Raw genomic sequence first — 13,854 nt, 5'->3', positions numbered from 1 at the left:
TTTAACCACTGGAGTCATATGGATTACTTTAATGCTGCCTTTATGTGCATTTTGGAGCTTCAAAGTTCTGGTCACAATTTACTTGCATTGTTAGATATTCTTCTAAAAATCTTCATTTGGGTTCTGCAGGAAAAATTAATACACATCTGGGATGGCATAAGGGTGAGAAAATGATGAGAGAATTTTCATTTTTGAGTGAACTATTCCTTGAAAATTTATCAGATTAATAAATGCTGTCAGAAAGTATTGTTCAATAGTTTGTGATACCTCATGTATTTACTTAATGCTAACAAATTACTGTAAAGTGTTACCATAATGTCACATCAATCTTCAAACCAATCTCTTGATCTAAATCTACTGTAGTCCAGCATTCATTCCACATACTGAGAACCAACATGAAAAGCAACTGAGGATGTTGCAACAGACTTGTACAAAGTTGCAACAGACTTGGCAACAAACCCCAAACTGACCCCCAAAACGCTCTGACGAACTTCATGTTTGCTAGCGATCGCAGCAAATGCCTCCTGTCTAGAAACGACAGCATGTCTGACAATTCTGAGAACTAATAATAGTCAATCATTAAAATGACCAGCTTTGGCAATGGTATTGGTCTGCTAGTTAGTCCAGTTATGAGCAAATTATTCAGCCACAGAACATGAGGAAAGTAAAGTGACTTTTTTGATGCACATCTAGGAATTTATAGGGGAAATGTGTTGTAGTTTATCTGCATATCTTGTTACCGAATAAAAAATATTGTCCAACTCAAGCAAATGTAGGCCATACATTTTTTTATTCACAATTTGGAAATATAAATGTATTTCCATCTTGGTGTTTCTATCCAAGAATACCCCAGAATTTGCATAAAAATGGGGATGTAAACTAAAATGAATAAAATCAATGGGCCTTATTTTAAGAGCGCTAAGCACAACGCAATGCCGTAAGTCAAAAGTGCAAAGTTAAATGGCATGGCCATGAAGTTTTGGTATTTTCATGCAAGCAAGTACTAAGTCCTGGCGCAAGTTGGTTTGGCGAAACTGTGCGTGCAAGGCGCTAATCGGGTGCAATTTAATTCTGAGGTGCATTCTGTTGTACACTGATGAGCCAAAACATTATGACCACTCACAGGTGAAGCGAATAACGTTGATCATCTCCAAACAAGGCAACATATCAAGGTCTGGGTAGATTAGACAGTAAGCGAACAATCAGTTCTCATAGTCAACATGTTGAAATGCAGGAGAAATGGGTAGGAGTAAAGACCTGAGCGACGAGGACCAAATTGTTATGGCCAGACGACTGGGTCAGAGCATTTCTGAAACGACAGGGCTTGTGGGGTGCTCCCGATCAGCAGTGGTGAGTACCTACCGACAGTGGTCCGAGGAGGGACAAACCACAAACTGGCAACAGGGTGTTGGGCGCCCAAGGCTAATTGATGCACGAGGGCAACGAAGGCTATCCCATCTGGTCCGAACTGACAGAATGTCTACTGTGGTACAAGTCACAGAAAATGTTAATGATGGTTATGGAAGGAATGTGTCACAACACACAGTGCATCGTACCCTGTTGCGTATGGAGCTGCATAGACGCAGACTGGTCAGAGTGCTCATGATGACCCCGGTCTACCGTCGAAAGCGCATACAATGGGCACACGAGCGTCAGAACTGGACCATGGAGCAGTGGAAGAAGGTCATCTGGTCCGATGAGTCCCGTTTTCTTTTACATTACGTGAGTGGCCATGTACGTGTGCACCATTTACCTGGGTAAGTGATGGCACCAGGATGCACTGTGGGAAGACGACAAGCCAGTGGAGGGAGTGTGATGTTCTGGGCAATGTTCTGCTGGGAATCGCTGGGTCCAGCCATTCATGTAGATATCTATTTGACACGTGCCACCTTCCTAAACATTGTTGCTGGCCAGGTACACCCTTCATGGCAATGGTATTCCCTGATGGCAGTGACCTCTTTCAGCAGGATAATGCACCCTGCCACACTGCACACATTGTTCGGGAATGGTTTTAAGGAACATGATGGAGTTCAAGGTGTTACCCTGGCCTCCAAATTCCCCAGATCTCAATCCGATCGAGTAGGATGTGCTGGTCCAACAAGTCCAATCCATGGCGGCTCCACCTCAGAACTTACAGGACTTGAAGGAACTGCTGCTAATGTCTTGGTGCTAGATATCACAGAATACCTTCAGGGGTCTTGTAGAGTCATGCCTTGTCAGGTTGGTGCTGTTTTGGAAGCACGTGGAGGACCAACCGCATATTAGGCTCATCAGCGTATAGTCCATTCCCTCAAGAAGCAGTGATATAAACAAAGACGGCACATTCTTAAGAAGCTGGTATTGCAATGAATTAGGAGAAATATGGACTTTGGAGATTTTATCCTCTCCAACTTCTTCCACCAGCCCCTTTTGCAGTGATTAAAAATCACTTTACGACAACAGGTGGAAAAATACCAATACAAATTAGATCATAAATACAATCGTAAATATAAACATAATAATAATAATAATTGAACAATAAAACATGACCTCTAGATTTAACACAAATCTTATAGATTTTTGTTTCTATTCTAAGACTATTGTGAGGTAAATAATAACTTGATGTTCCACCATATTTTTAGAGTTTGAACATTAACTTTAGAGTCTGAACTATCACCTGCTGAGTCTTCAAACAGCAAATTGTCAGGGCCTGTGTAGTTTAGCGAGTAAAGGTGCTGACTACCAACCCTGGAGTCACAAGATCGAATCCAGGTCGTGCTGAATGACTCCAGCCAGATCTCCTAAGCAACCAAATTGGCCCGGTTGCTAGCGAGGGTAGAGTCACATGGGGTAACCTCCTCGTGGTCGCTATAATGTGGTTCTCGCTCTCGGTGGGGCGCATGGTGAGTTGTGCATGTATGCCGCAGAGAATAGCGTGAAGCCTCTACGCGCCCTACCTCTCCGTGGTAACATGCTCAACAAGCCACGTGATAAGATGCGTGAATTGACTGTCTCAGATGCGAAGGCAACTGATATTTGAGTCACTATGCCACCACGAGGACTTAGAGCACATTGGGAATTGGGCATTCTAAACTGGGTTGAAAATGCAAATTGCGGAACTGAATTTGGACTTTGCGTTGAAAACAGATGTGGTATTGAAACGTCTTAGCACAATGACCTATTTCTCAGGAAAATAGCAAATTGCACTTTGCGGCACTTTTACAATACACCCACGGTTAGCGCAAACACTCCCACCCACGGCACTTGCGCTGGCACGAAAACTGGAGAAGATGTAGAATGTGGTTGTAGCGCAGCGCTTTGCGCGCTTACAAAAATAGAGCCCTTAGTATAACACTGAATGATTTTCATTACTGCATTACTACTGAGAATCATCATCGAGAATCATAAGTGAGGGGGGTTTGTGCTGGAGTCTTGTTTGTGTGTGTGTATGTGGCCTCTCTCTGAAATCTCAGTCCTTCACCGCTGTGTTTACACTTGTTTCATGTTCAATAATTCATCGTGATGCTCTCATTCCTGGCTGGAGAGATTTCCGCCTCATCTTATGTGTGCGCTGGGAGGAATTAACAGACCGGGAGGCTTCAGTCTTCCCACAAGGTGAAAAATAAAGGCTTTTTAATATTTTGTGAGAACATCAAAGCTCAAACACAAAGCTATCAAGCAACAGGGAGGCACTCAACACACAGAATATGTATTATAAAGCCAGCATGTCCACTACCTGCTAGTGTTTTTACAATTTGCAACCACAGCAGCAAAAAAATAAAAGTCATCGTCATCAGCAAAAAACAAGATACCTCTGAGAGCTCAAAATTAAAGTTTATGCAATATGATAAATAGTGATAGATCGATATAGCGGCCAGACCGATATTTTTGCCATTTTGAGATTTATCTGCATTGGTTAAAGATGCACACAGTAAGTTTGTGTTGATGTTGTCTTGGACTGACAGCTAGTGGCATGGATGCAGCATCATTCAAACACAATAGTTTTCAGTTACTGATGTCATTGTAGAAGTTCACTTTTCACAGCCAGCCATGATTACTTTAAATCAATGAGTGAAAGTGTCAAATAACAGTGCTGTTACTGAGATTAAGCGAGTAGTATTCGGCTGGTCATGTGATTCTAACATGGCAGCGCCAATGATGGGACCCTCTCCATGTAGAATACATTTTTTTTTATAAGGTTACTGATATGACTGGAGTCTTCATCTCACGTAAGTAGTCATGATTTTAGATGTATGTTTCAAAATTACAATTAATTTGATTACCATGAGTGTTACCACCTCAGTGTGTCACTACAGAATCTACCAACAGCCTTCAATAGATATTTACATTTTTTGTGACTTTTCTATAGTCTTGTATACTCAGAACTATGACTGCGGTTAGTGCCGTCTGAGGCTGAGACTAACTTTTCTAAAATGTATTGCAGAGGTTCTCAACCAGCTGAGGGGCCTCAGCAAACTTATTTCTTCCACCGCGTCTTGCCATTTCTTAAGCATCTTGTGCAGGATTGCAGCATTTTTTGAGAAGGATGTAGCTGTAGACAGAGCTCCAAGTAGGGGCAGGAGCTCCAAACCACCAGCGAAGATATATGGAGCCCCTAACCGTGTGTTGGAGTGTGAGCAGTTTCATGTACAGGTCTGGTTCGGCTAAAAATCAGACTGTACTGGTCGTGTCACAAAGTCTCGGGTCGGGTTCAGGCTTCATTTTAAGGCCTGTGCAAACCTCTAATGTACACATGGGCTGTACAGCTTCATTTATGTTCTGTAGAAGAAAGACAGTCATATGAGGAAGGGTAAATGATAATAAAATACATTTTTGGGTAAACTATGTATTAAAAATTATTTTAAGTTATAACAATCTAACTTGAAATGCTAAAAACCGCTAAACAACCAATATTAATTAAACTCCCTTCAAAAGCATGTTATGTTACTTAAGAATATATGGTTCTTTAAACTTCTGTTAATTTGAAATCTTTTGAATTTTAAACTATTACTGAAAATAAGCAGCTTTATCATCATTACAGCTAAATTACCAGAGGAAATATCTTGGCCTAAATTGGGGTTCTTCGAATATTGTCATGGAAAACTGGTGGCCTTGAGTCAAAAAGATTGAGAACCACTGATGTATTTCAAAGTGCATCAGGAATTGCTTGGATCGTTTAAAGTGGGCATTCCATGTTCCCCACCCATGCAGTCTCAGTGACATCCGGCAAAAAGGAAAATCATTTCAGTAGACACCCATGGGGAGAAAAAAATCAATTTGAAGAATTTTTAATTATTGATGTTGATGTCGGCATTGAAAACACTCTACAAGCATTTGCACAACATGAGAGAAAGAGAGAGTGTGTATGTGCGCTCTGGGCTGAGCTCAGCATGTTTCTATCTGGACATGAACATTTGTGTTCTTCATTCTTTTCACAATTAAATTTAAAGATATTAAGGCATGATTTTCAGTAAAGCTGCTTTGAAAGCATGTGTGTTGTGAAAAGCTCTATACAAATAAAAATGACAAAACAAATATATTGATAGGCCTGAAATTAACTCGCCAAGTGCCATGTGAAATTGCAACATAAGCAAAAAATTACTAAGTGCACCCTTATTTACAGTTGTGCACCTAAAGTACTCAGTACAGAAGGTGATACATTAATGTCTTAAGCATATGCAATAAGTTCTTTAACTCACCCCTTCCTCTGGTTACAGCACCAACCAGATCATTATGGCACACCCAAGCCTATGCTTGGCTTTTCAACCTCTATGCCAAATGTTTCTGTCCCAAGGCTGACTATAAATGATGCCATGCACTGCAGCCTCCTGTCCACACTGTATCTACATCCTCATCGAACTGCTTCCAGAGAGCCGTCTTATAGGACTGTGGACATTTGACACTTCCCTTCCCTCAAAGTCTGCATCAACCATTTCATCTACATTTTGACTGTTTTTCGCAAGTATGGAAGGGAATAATGTAGAATACAGTTTCATGGCCAGTACAATTCCCCATGGGTGAGTGTGGTAAAAATGTCCCTGTTTATTTGGTTGTTTAGATGTGTGCATTTGCAAACAAATGATGCAAGATGAAGACTAAATGAAGAATTCTTGTTTGTAGTCAGATGGTTTTATAATCTCAGAACAGGATATTATGTATAATGTATGTATACAGACAGTATGTATAATGAGTTTTACTATTAAATGTTCTTTTCTGAATCAGAATTATAGCAGGAAAAGCATTCAGACAGATCAAGTGCAGTGTCTGAGTAATGTAGATGCTCAGAAGAGAAGCAACAATGAAATTAGCAACGCTTTAAAGGGGTTTATGGTCTGTAGTGCTCTGGGTTCTGAAGAGTGTAGGTCGCGATGGAGTCCAGCAGCCAACCACGACTCACAACTACCGCCTTCTGCTGAAGAGCTGAAACATGATGAAGAGAAGAGGAAATAAAAAATAAGTCAAACTCTGTAGCTGCAGAAAGCAGAACTTAAAAGTCTTAATGGTGAAGTGTGGTCCTGTCCTTAATGGCGCAATTGATGTGTGCTTGCGGTCCCATTTTAGGTTTCAGTAGGGTGCTGAAGAGTCTATGCAACATTTCATCACCAAAGTGTGGACATGGAGGAGAACCGCAAGGCCTTAGGGTACCATTTGGGACAAGACCTGCAATTTTAGTGCTACCAAACGGAACTGCAAAAATACAAATTGGTTGGACAAACTGGTAGTCCCATCCCAAACTCATACCACTGATTGACTCTGAAGTTGACACTTACAGAAATTCAAGAATGTTTTGATAAAGGCACAGAGTCACTTGGTCTATACTGTTTATAGCTAATTACCTGAAAAATAACACATCTGGTTTAATAGCACAGACTGACAGTAAAACTCTATCGCCCTATTAAGCACTGAGGCTTGTTGCCGCCACAGTAACGCAAGAACCCATTTTAAGTACAGTATGTACAACAGGACCATGCGTTTGCAAAGTCTTGGCAAGCATTCGCTTCTACATACTTGCCTACTATATATTTTTTGTGATATTTTGTATATATTTTCTCTGCACATTAAACACATTAAAAATTTATAGTAGAAAGTATCAATAATACACCACATTTTGCCTTTAAAGGAATCAAGACATGAGTAATGAAACATTCCTTGATCTTTTAACATAGGAGTTTTTGTACTATAAATACATACTGTAAGTTTCAGAACTCAAAACTTTCTCCCCAGTGTAAAAAGCACATTTATTGAAGCCAAGCTGAACAAATGTCTCAGTTTCAGTTTCAAGTACATGACCACCTCCACAGCAAGACATCAACGGCTACTTTTACATTATAGCCTTCTTGGCCCGCCCACTGGTGCTCAGTCGGTAAACTGATGAAGAGAGAGTAGGACAAATACTGCTCCTACACACTTAAAAGAATTAGTGGGGATGGTTTACACAAGACACGATTTTGGGCCCGTCTGCACTATTTCTAAAATAGTTTTTGCTGTTTAGAAGACGAGAATGTCTCCTGGACACGTCATGGACGTATTCTTGTGCCCCTCGATGCTATGTATTAATTGTAGGTCTGTGTAAACATGCACTAGATGGACGTTTTGGAGCATCGGGATGTGCGTTTTAACTCTAGAATGCATATGAGGGTCAAATTGAACAGCCGTCTTCTTTTTGACAATAATTTTACATGAAGTGGTCTTTTTCATTAATCACTCCAAGTATTCCTCATTTAAGGTGTCTTGACCATGTGAACTGACTTTCTGAAGATCATTTGCATCACTACTGCTAAAATGCATATGTTTACTATGATATTCAATTAATTTAACACAGGTATTACATTGTTTTCAGTTTCTATTTGTTTTTGAATTAAATACATGTTAAATACCATGTTCATATTTATGTCATATGCAAATATAGCAAGTTGTCATTCAGCCGATGCTTTTATCCAAAGTGCAAGACAATACACCCATCACAGGGATAGTCCACATCAGTGTCAGAAATGTACCTTTTTTTTTTTTTTTATTAAGGGGCAATATTTTGCCCGGGATTTGATTTTCAGTGGCATTTTTACCTGTTGGTCTTCCACTGTGAATGTATTCATTTTTTTACCCTAAAAATCCAATTAACATCAATTAATATTTTATGCCATAATATGTAAAACTTATGACAATAACAAGAGCTGTATTAAATGTTACAAATAATAATAATAAAAAAATAAAAAATAAAAAATAGAATTCATTATGAGGGCATTTTTTGCCCCCACATTTTTAATTTCTGGTGCATTTTTAGTCTTTTTTGGTGGCATTTTTGCCCCGAGCACCCCTTAATATCTGATCTCGGTCCCCATGGAGCAACCTGAGATTAGATAATTAGTTTTATAAAGAATAAAGAATAAGCATCAAGATTTCACCTGGATGTTTTTTCGACCCACATATGCATTTTAAGGGGGGTAAGGTTGCATATGCATTCTATGGTTAAGATGCTGTGTGAAGTTAAAACCAGGTCAACATTTAAAAAAAGCATGTCTCGTTCTGCTCCATTCCACTGCACTTCCTCTGGATGCAAGAATGCATTGTGTAAATGGAGATGGAGCCTTGGCCTCTTTTGAAGCATCCTAACATCATGAAAAAAGTTTAACAACGTTCCTGATCTTGTCAGCGTGGGATTATGCGTGCGTTCGACATATTTCAGCATGAATTGCTAGTGAACCAGAAACAATATGATGCAGGGTTTGCAGAGAAACTGTTATTGAAATATGGGGCAGTAAAAAAAATAAAAATAAAACATACTGGACCAAGCCCAAAGCCAAAAACCTAAACCTGGCATTTACATTAACGTCTTAAAGGAGCGTTTCATTTAGAAAGCCAGAGACAAAGTAGAAAATTGTAGATCTATTGATCATGATCATTAAAAACATTACAAATGTTCATGTATAAAAAAATAAAATAAAAAAAAAACTTTCTTATATCATAAGTGAACCTCAGGGAAAGTAATAAAATAAGAAAAAAGTATGTCATGACATGAGTAGATTTGATTCCTTTTGTAGACTAATTTAAAAAAATGCATGACATGTTCTTGGAAAATGTCTCTACACGAACAATCGTACAGATGTTGGTAAATTTGCTAATAACTGCATGCTGGTGTCTTCACGTTGACTGATCTTAACTGACTGAATGCCGTTAGCTGCGGACCTCAAGGCAGGTGGAGCTCCAGGTCAAACCTACCGATGACATGGACCAATGGAAGTAAAGAGTTTAGCAGCCGAAAGAAGTTTTGCTTAAATTTCACCCAGGCGAGCCGTTACGAACCACCGGAACAAACACAAAAACACCTTTTTGGCCAGATTTAGTTCTAATTGACATCACACCTGTTCGTTCTTCGATTTCGCATGAAGGTTATCAGAGACTTAAAGCTGTCAAACGCTAGAGGAACATGTTCATAGTTAATGCGATAAACTCCACCTATGGTTACTCTGCTAGGTCACCTGTGTAAACTTAAGGCGAAATGACATGCATGACCACAACACCAGTTTCTTAAAATTCATAGCAAAAATGGCTCAGTAAAGCGGGAGAGTGTTCTGGGAGAACAGTGGGACTACTGTGCATGTTCTGAATCAATACTGGCCAGGAATAGGCAGCAGAATTCAAGCAGACTTCATCAAATATTCATCAGGAAGCACTGATACATAGATAATCCATGAACAGATTAAGGGTTTCTATTTGAGAAAGAACACATCTCTCTCTCTCTCTCTCTCTGTGATATTATACCTGAGGTAAGGATGACTGCAGACTCAGCCTCGGACAGCACGCTGACAGATCGTTTACTGACCACCTTATGTATACTGCACACAAAAATTGAGCTTTCAAAAATGACAAACTCAAGTCTGATTGGCTGGTTTTACACAATTCCTGTGAGTCAGGGTGCACACGTTTGGATTTGTCAGTCATATTTACAAGGTACCGGGGCTGTTCCTTTGATTTCAGTTAAAGGTGGCACTTAAAAACAAAATTTGAAGCTGGTCACTTTACATCTCAGTCAGATGGTCTCTTCTTGTCAGTCCTTGACCAGAATAAACTGAAATGTGGACCATCCATAACGCTAATAGTCAAAAGTCTGGTTGTGTGAGACTAGGATGACTGCAACTGTAGCATTTGATCACATGTTCAATCACTCACCTCTGTAGGATCCTACAGCATCGTCAGGACTGGGCTGAACCACCACCAACTGGCAATTACCCTGAAACACACATTAAAACAGTTTGTTCACGTTGAATCGTATGTGAACTATGGGGGTACTATAAAAAGCACACATACGTTTTGGAATAGATTGGAATAGTAGTCCACTGACAGGAACTTTTATTTACCTGTGTGGAAAACGTGAGAGGGTCTGTAACAACTGCCCCCCCACACATCTCCACCATCACCTCCATCTGACCTGCACACACACAAACGCAAAGAAAGGTTTATGTTAAATGAAAGTTAAATGGAAATATGGTAAGTATTCAAGAATTAATTTACACACAAACTACAACCACAAGATTATAAAGACCTTTCTATTTAACACAGTTAATCATAATGTTATGTTACAGATATTACTATGTTATGGTGTTCATAACATGACAATGGCGCCAACTAGCAATCTGATATTTCTGAGTAACAACCGCACAACTGGGGATTAAGTCATATCAGACCGGTTATCCAGGAGTCATCTTTCCTGCTTCTTGGAGCACTGTGCCATTGCTCTACAAGTAAGCTAATAAAATACTTTGAGCTGTCAAAATTAATGCATGTGATTAATTAAAAAACACATGTGTTAATTGTTTTAACCACGATTAACGCATTTACCATTATTACAGCATAAACCAGCATAAACACTGGTCGGAGCATGGCAGAACCTTTGTGTTGTGTCCGCCCAAACTCATTAAACTGACACACACCAAAAACACACAACAGCTGTTTCAGTGATGAAATGATGAGGAAAGGACCTCTTGATGCTATTTGTTGTACAAAATCCAGACCAGGCCAGATTTAGTTCTAATTGACATCACAACTGTTCGTTCTTCGATTTCGCATGAAGGTTATCAGGGACTTAAAGCTGTCAAACGCTAGAGGAACATGACAATAGTTGATGCGATAAACTATAACATGACAATGGCGCCATCTAGCAATCTGATATTTCTGAGTAACAACCGCACAACTGGGGATTAAAATAAGCCCAGATGACACTTGTAACAGAAATCAAGTCCTTTACGGCCTCTGTAAGGTGCAATTTAATTACCACATAAGCACGTCAAGTCTTAACTATCACCAAAACACAGAATGAGGCGTTTGCAAGCATTTTTCATGTGGAGTTCAAAGCTCCGTTGTTGCCCTGATGCAAAGAGTGAATGCGGCTCCACGATTGCTGTAGCAAAGAGGGTAGCCACTGTCTCTGGCCGATTAATATTGTGGAGGATTAAAGTTGTAAGATTGAATGTGCATTGCAATAAATATGCAACCTATGTGGGGACTAGTTCTTCAATTTGTCAAACTCTCACTTAGACTTTAGGAAATGTTTATTGAATTGGTACTATTTAGCGCATTTCTATCTTATTGCTGTGGAAGGCTTTTTTGGGGGGGAAATGCTAATTAAGCATTATATTGTTACATATAGTTTTGTCTTCTTTCCCAAGGAAATAAATGCATTTTTACAGGAAAAGAATAAAGAGTAAAATTTCAGCACTTGTAAAATCTGCGATTAATCGAGATTAACTATAAAAAAAATTATGCAATTAATCGCAATCATTTTTTTTTTTAACTGATAGCACTAAAAATATTTCAACTCAAACTAACGATTCATGCCCATTTATTTATTTCAAGGATGTGATTCTTCCGGATTAACCTTGAATTCCGTTTTTCTTCAAACTAAATATGTGACCAATGTGAATCGTGTAAATCTGCAAAAAAAAAAAAGGGGGGAGGAGGAGGGGGTGTGTTAATATTTAATTGTGGGTTAAATCTGTGAATTGAAATGCACAATCCAGAAATAATACTAGTCACACAATGAAGAGGGGTTGGCACTCCAAAGAACATGTAATATTGCACTTACAGTACATGTTGAGGGAAAACCCATCCAAAGCGCTTTAAAATCTGCATATTTTGATCTCCGAGACATTGGTATGATATCCATCAAGGCAGCAATATGGACTGATTTAAGATTAAAATAGCTATATGCCTTGCACAATTACTAAACGCCTTTTTTGTCCTTTGCCGATCACATGCCTGTTATTTATTTGTAAGTACCAGTAGTCTAATAATAAGCTGGATAATGAGCAGTCAGACATCAGACAATCAGTCATTTACACAAAACAAACACCAACAATACTCTGACACAAACTGGAGGTTTCTAGAGACAAATAATAACATATTTAAACAAATCAATGTTTCATTTCCATTTATTTATTTATTTGGTAGGTAGCCATGTAATAAGCATAATAATGAGTGTTCAGCTGGTAATTATCGCAAAATAAACCCCTTCAGCTTGATACAAGACCCAGATCACCCTGTAGGAGTTTATTTTACAATAACCAGCTGACTTTACAACATTATCCCTTACATAGACTATGTAGGGTTTTTCCTGGGTCAAAAATGGTGTTCATGGTGACTGACGTATACGGTCCACCATATGCTCGAAGTTGGTTTATTACATAATTGCGTTTAATTAATATATAACAAAATTATATTTCATGTTTACATTGGGTATGAATTATTTTTCATCATCTAAGTATTTGGAACCTTTTGAATACAACGAATAACTTTTTTTACTTAAAAGGTGCACTCAGTAACTTTTGTCTTTGTGTCATCTTGGACTTACACTGACACTTAGCGGCTTGGATTTAAAATCAGTATCTTTCAGTTTCAGATGCCATTGTAGAAATGTAGTATTCACAGTCAGTCATGATTACTTTAATCAGTGAGTGAAAGTGTCAAATAACAGGACAGTTACTGAGATTAAGCCAGTAGTATTCAGCTGGTCATGTGATTCTAACATGGCAGCCCCCATGTGCGGACCCTCTCCATGTAGAATAAAACAGCTTTTATAATGTTACTGATATGACTGGAGTCTTCATTTTTATGTGTGTTCATGATTTCCTTCATATATTGCAAAATTACAATTCATGTCTTTAGGAGGTAAACTTTTTTAATGAGGAAAATATTACTGAGTGCACCTTTAAAGTGCAATATGAAATACATTTTTAAATATAAGGGCAAGTACATAAGGGGGTTTAAAGTCTGGACCTCAAAGACTTATCGGCAAAATACAAAGTTTTCCTCCTGTCTAAATTGTTCTGTTTGAATTCTGTTTGAATTAACTGGCCTTGTTTGCCTTGAGATATTCCAGCCGATTGCAGCTGCAGTGGTCTTCTTTAGGCTTTGGAAGGCGATAAAAATGTATTTATGTTTCGTTTTTTGGCTTTGTCTGAAATGCAGAAAAATACAAAACAGCTTTTTGTTATGTTTTACATAGTCAAAATTTCAAAATCTAATCGGATATTTCTCCCTTTTTTTCTCATAGGAATGAATGAGTAACTGGTATTGGGGCTTTGCTTTCCCCCATGAGTGGGCATGGCCTCCTTGCTGACAGTATCTATAGCTGGCTGCCCTGTGAATGCGCAGAATGATTAACAGGCAGAAAGCACTGATTGGATAAAAATAAAAAAAGAATCCGGCCATCCGGTAAATGTTTTTCTGCTGTTTACAAAGCCTTGGGCTTTCACAAAAACAGGTGTGATATTTCATGGCACCTATTTCAATGACATCTGACAGGTGACAGTTTTTTTTTTTTTAAAGCCCCTTTAAAACGTACAAAATTTGAGTTGTACACACAAATTATTGCATCAGCCA

The 13,854-nt window shown here is 38.8% G+C and overlaps 1 protein-coding gene across 4 annotated transcripts in view; it reads right to left on the bottom strand.

Annotated features, from left to right (window-relative positions):
• Window positions 1-6,086: 6,086 nt before the first annotated feature.
• The window catches only part of LOC127422988 (breast cancer type 1 susceptibility protein homolog), a 31,987-nt gene continuing 24,219 nt past the window's right edge, over window positions 6,087-13,854 (bottom strand). Inside the window, exons 19-21 of one of the 4 annotated variants that reach the window (XM_051666946.1) lie at window positions 10,335-10,405; window positions 10,147-10,207; window positions 6,087-6,399 (exon numbers count right to left, since the gene is read on the bottom strand). In XM_051666946.1, coding sequence (XP_051522906.1) covers window positions 6,305-6,399; window positions 10,147-10,207; window positions 10,335-10,405 — 227 coding nt within the window. In that variant the 3' untranslated portion in view covers window positions 6,087-6,304. Of the gene's footprint in view, window positions 6,400-10,146; window positions 10,208-10,334; window positions 10,406-13,327; window positions 13,430-13,854 lie in introns of those variants that run through there. The other 3 variants (XR_007894255.1, XR_007894256.1, XM_051666947.1) reach the window with 3 other exon arrangements.

This window comes from Myxocyprinus asiaticus, chromosome 32, assembly GCF_019703515.2.
Source record: "Myxocyprinus asiaticus isolate MX2 ecotype Aquarium Trade chromosome 32, UBuf_Myxa_2, whole genome shotgun sequence".
Lineage (NCBI taxonomy): Eukaryota > Metazoa > Chordata > Actinopteri > Cypriniformes > Catostomidae > Myxocyprinus > Myxocyprinus asiaticus.
The sequence above is the reverse complement of the archived record's forward strand: the minus strand, read 5'-3'. Positions and strand labels throughout refer to the sequence as shown.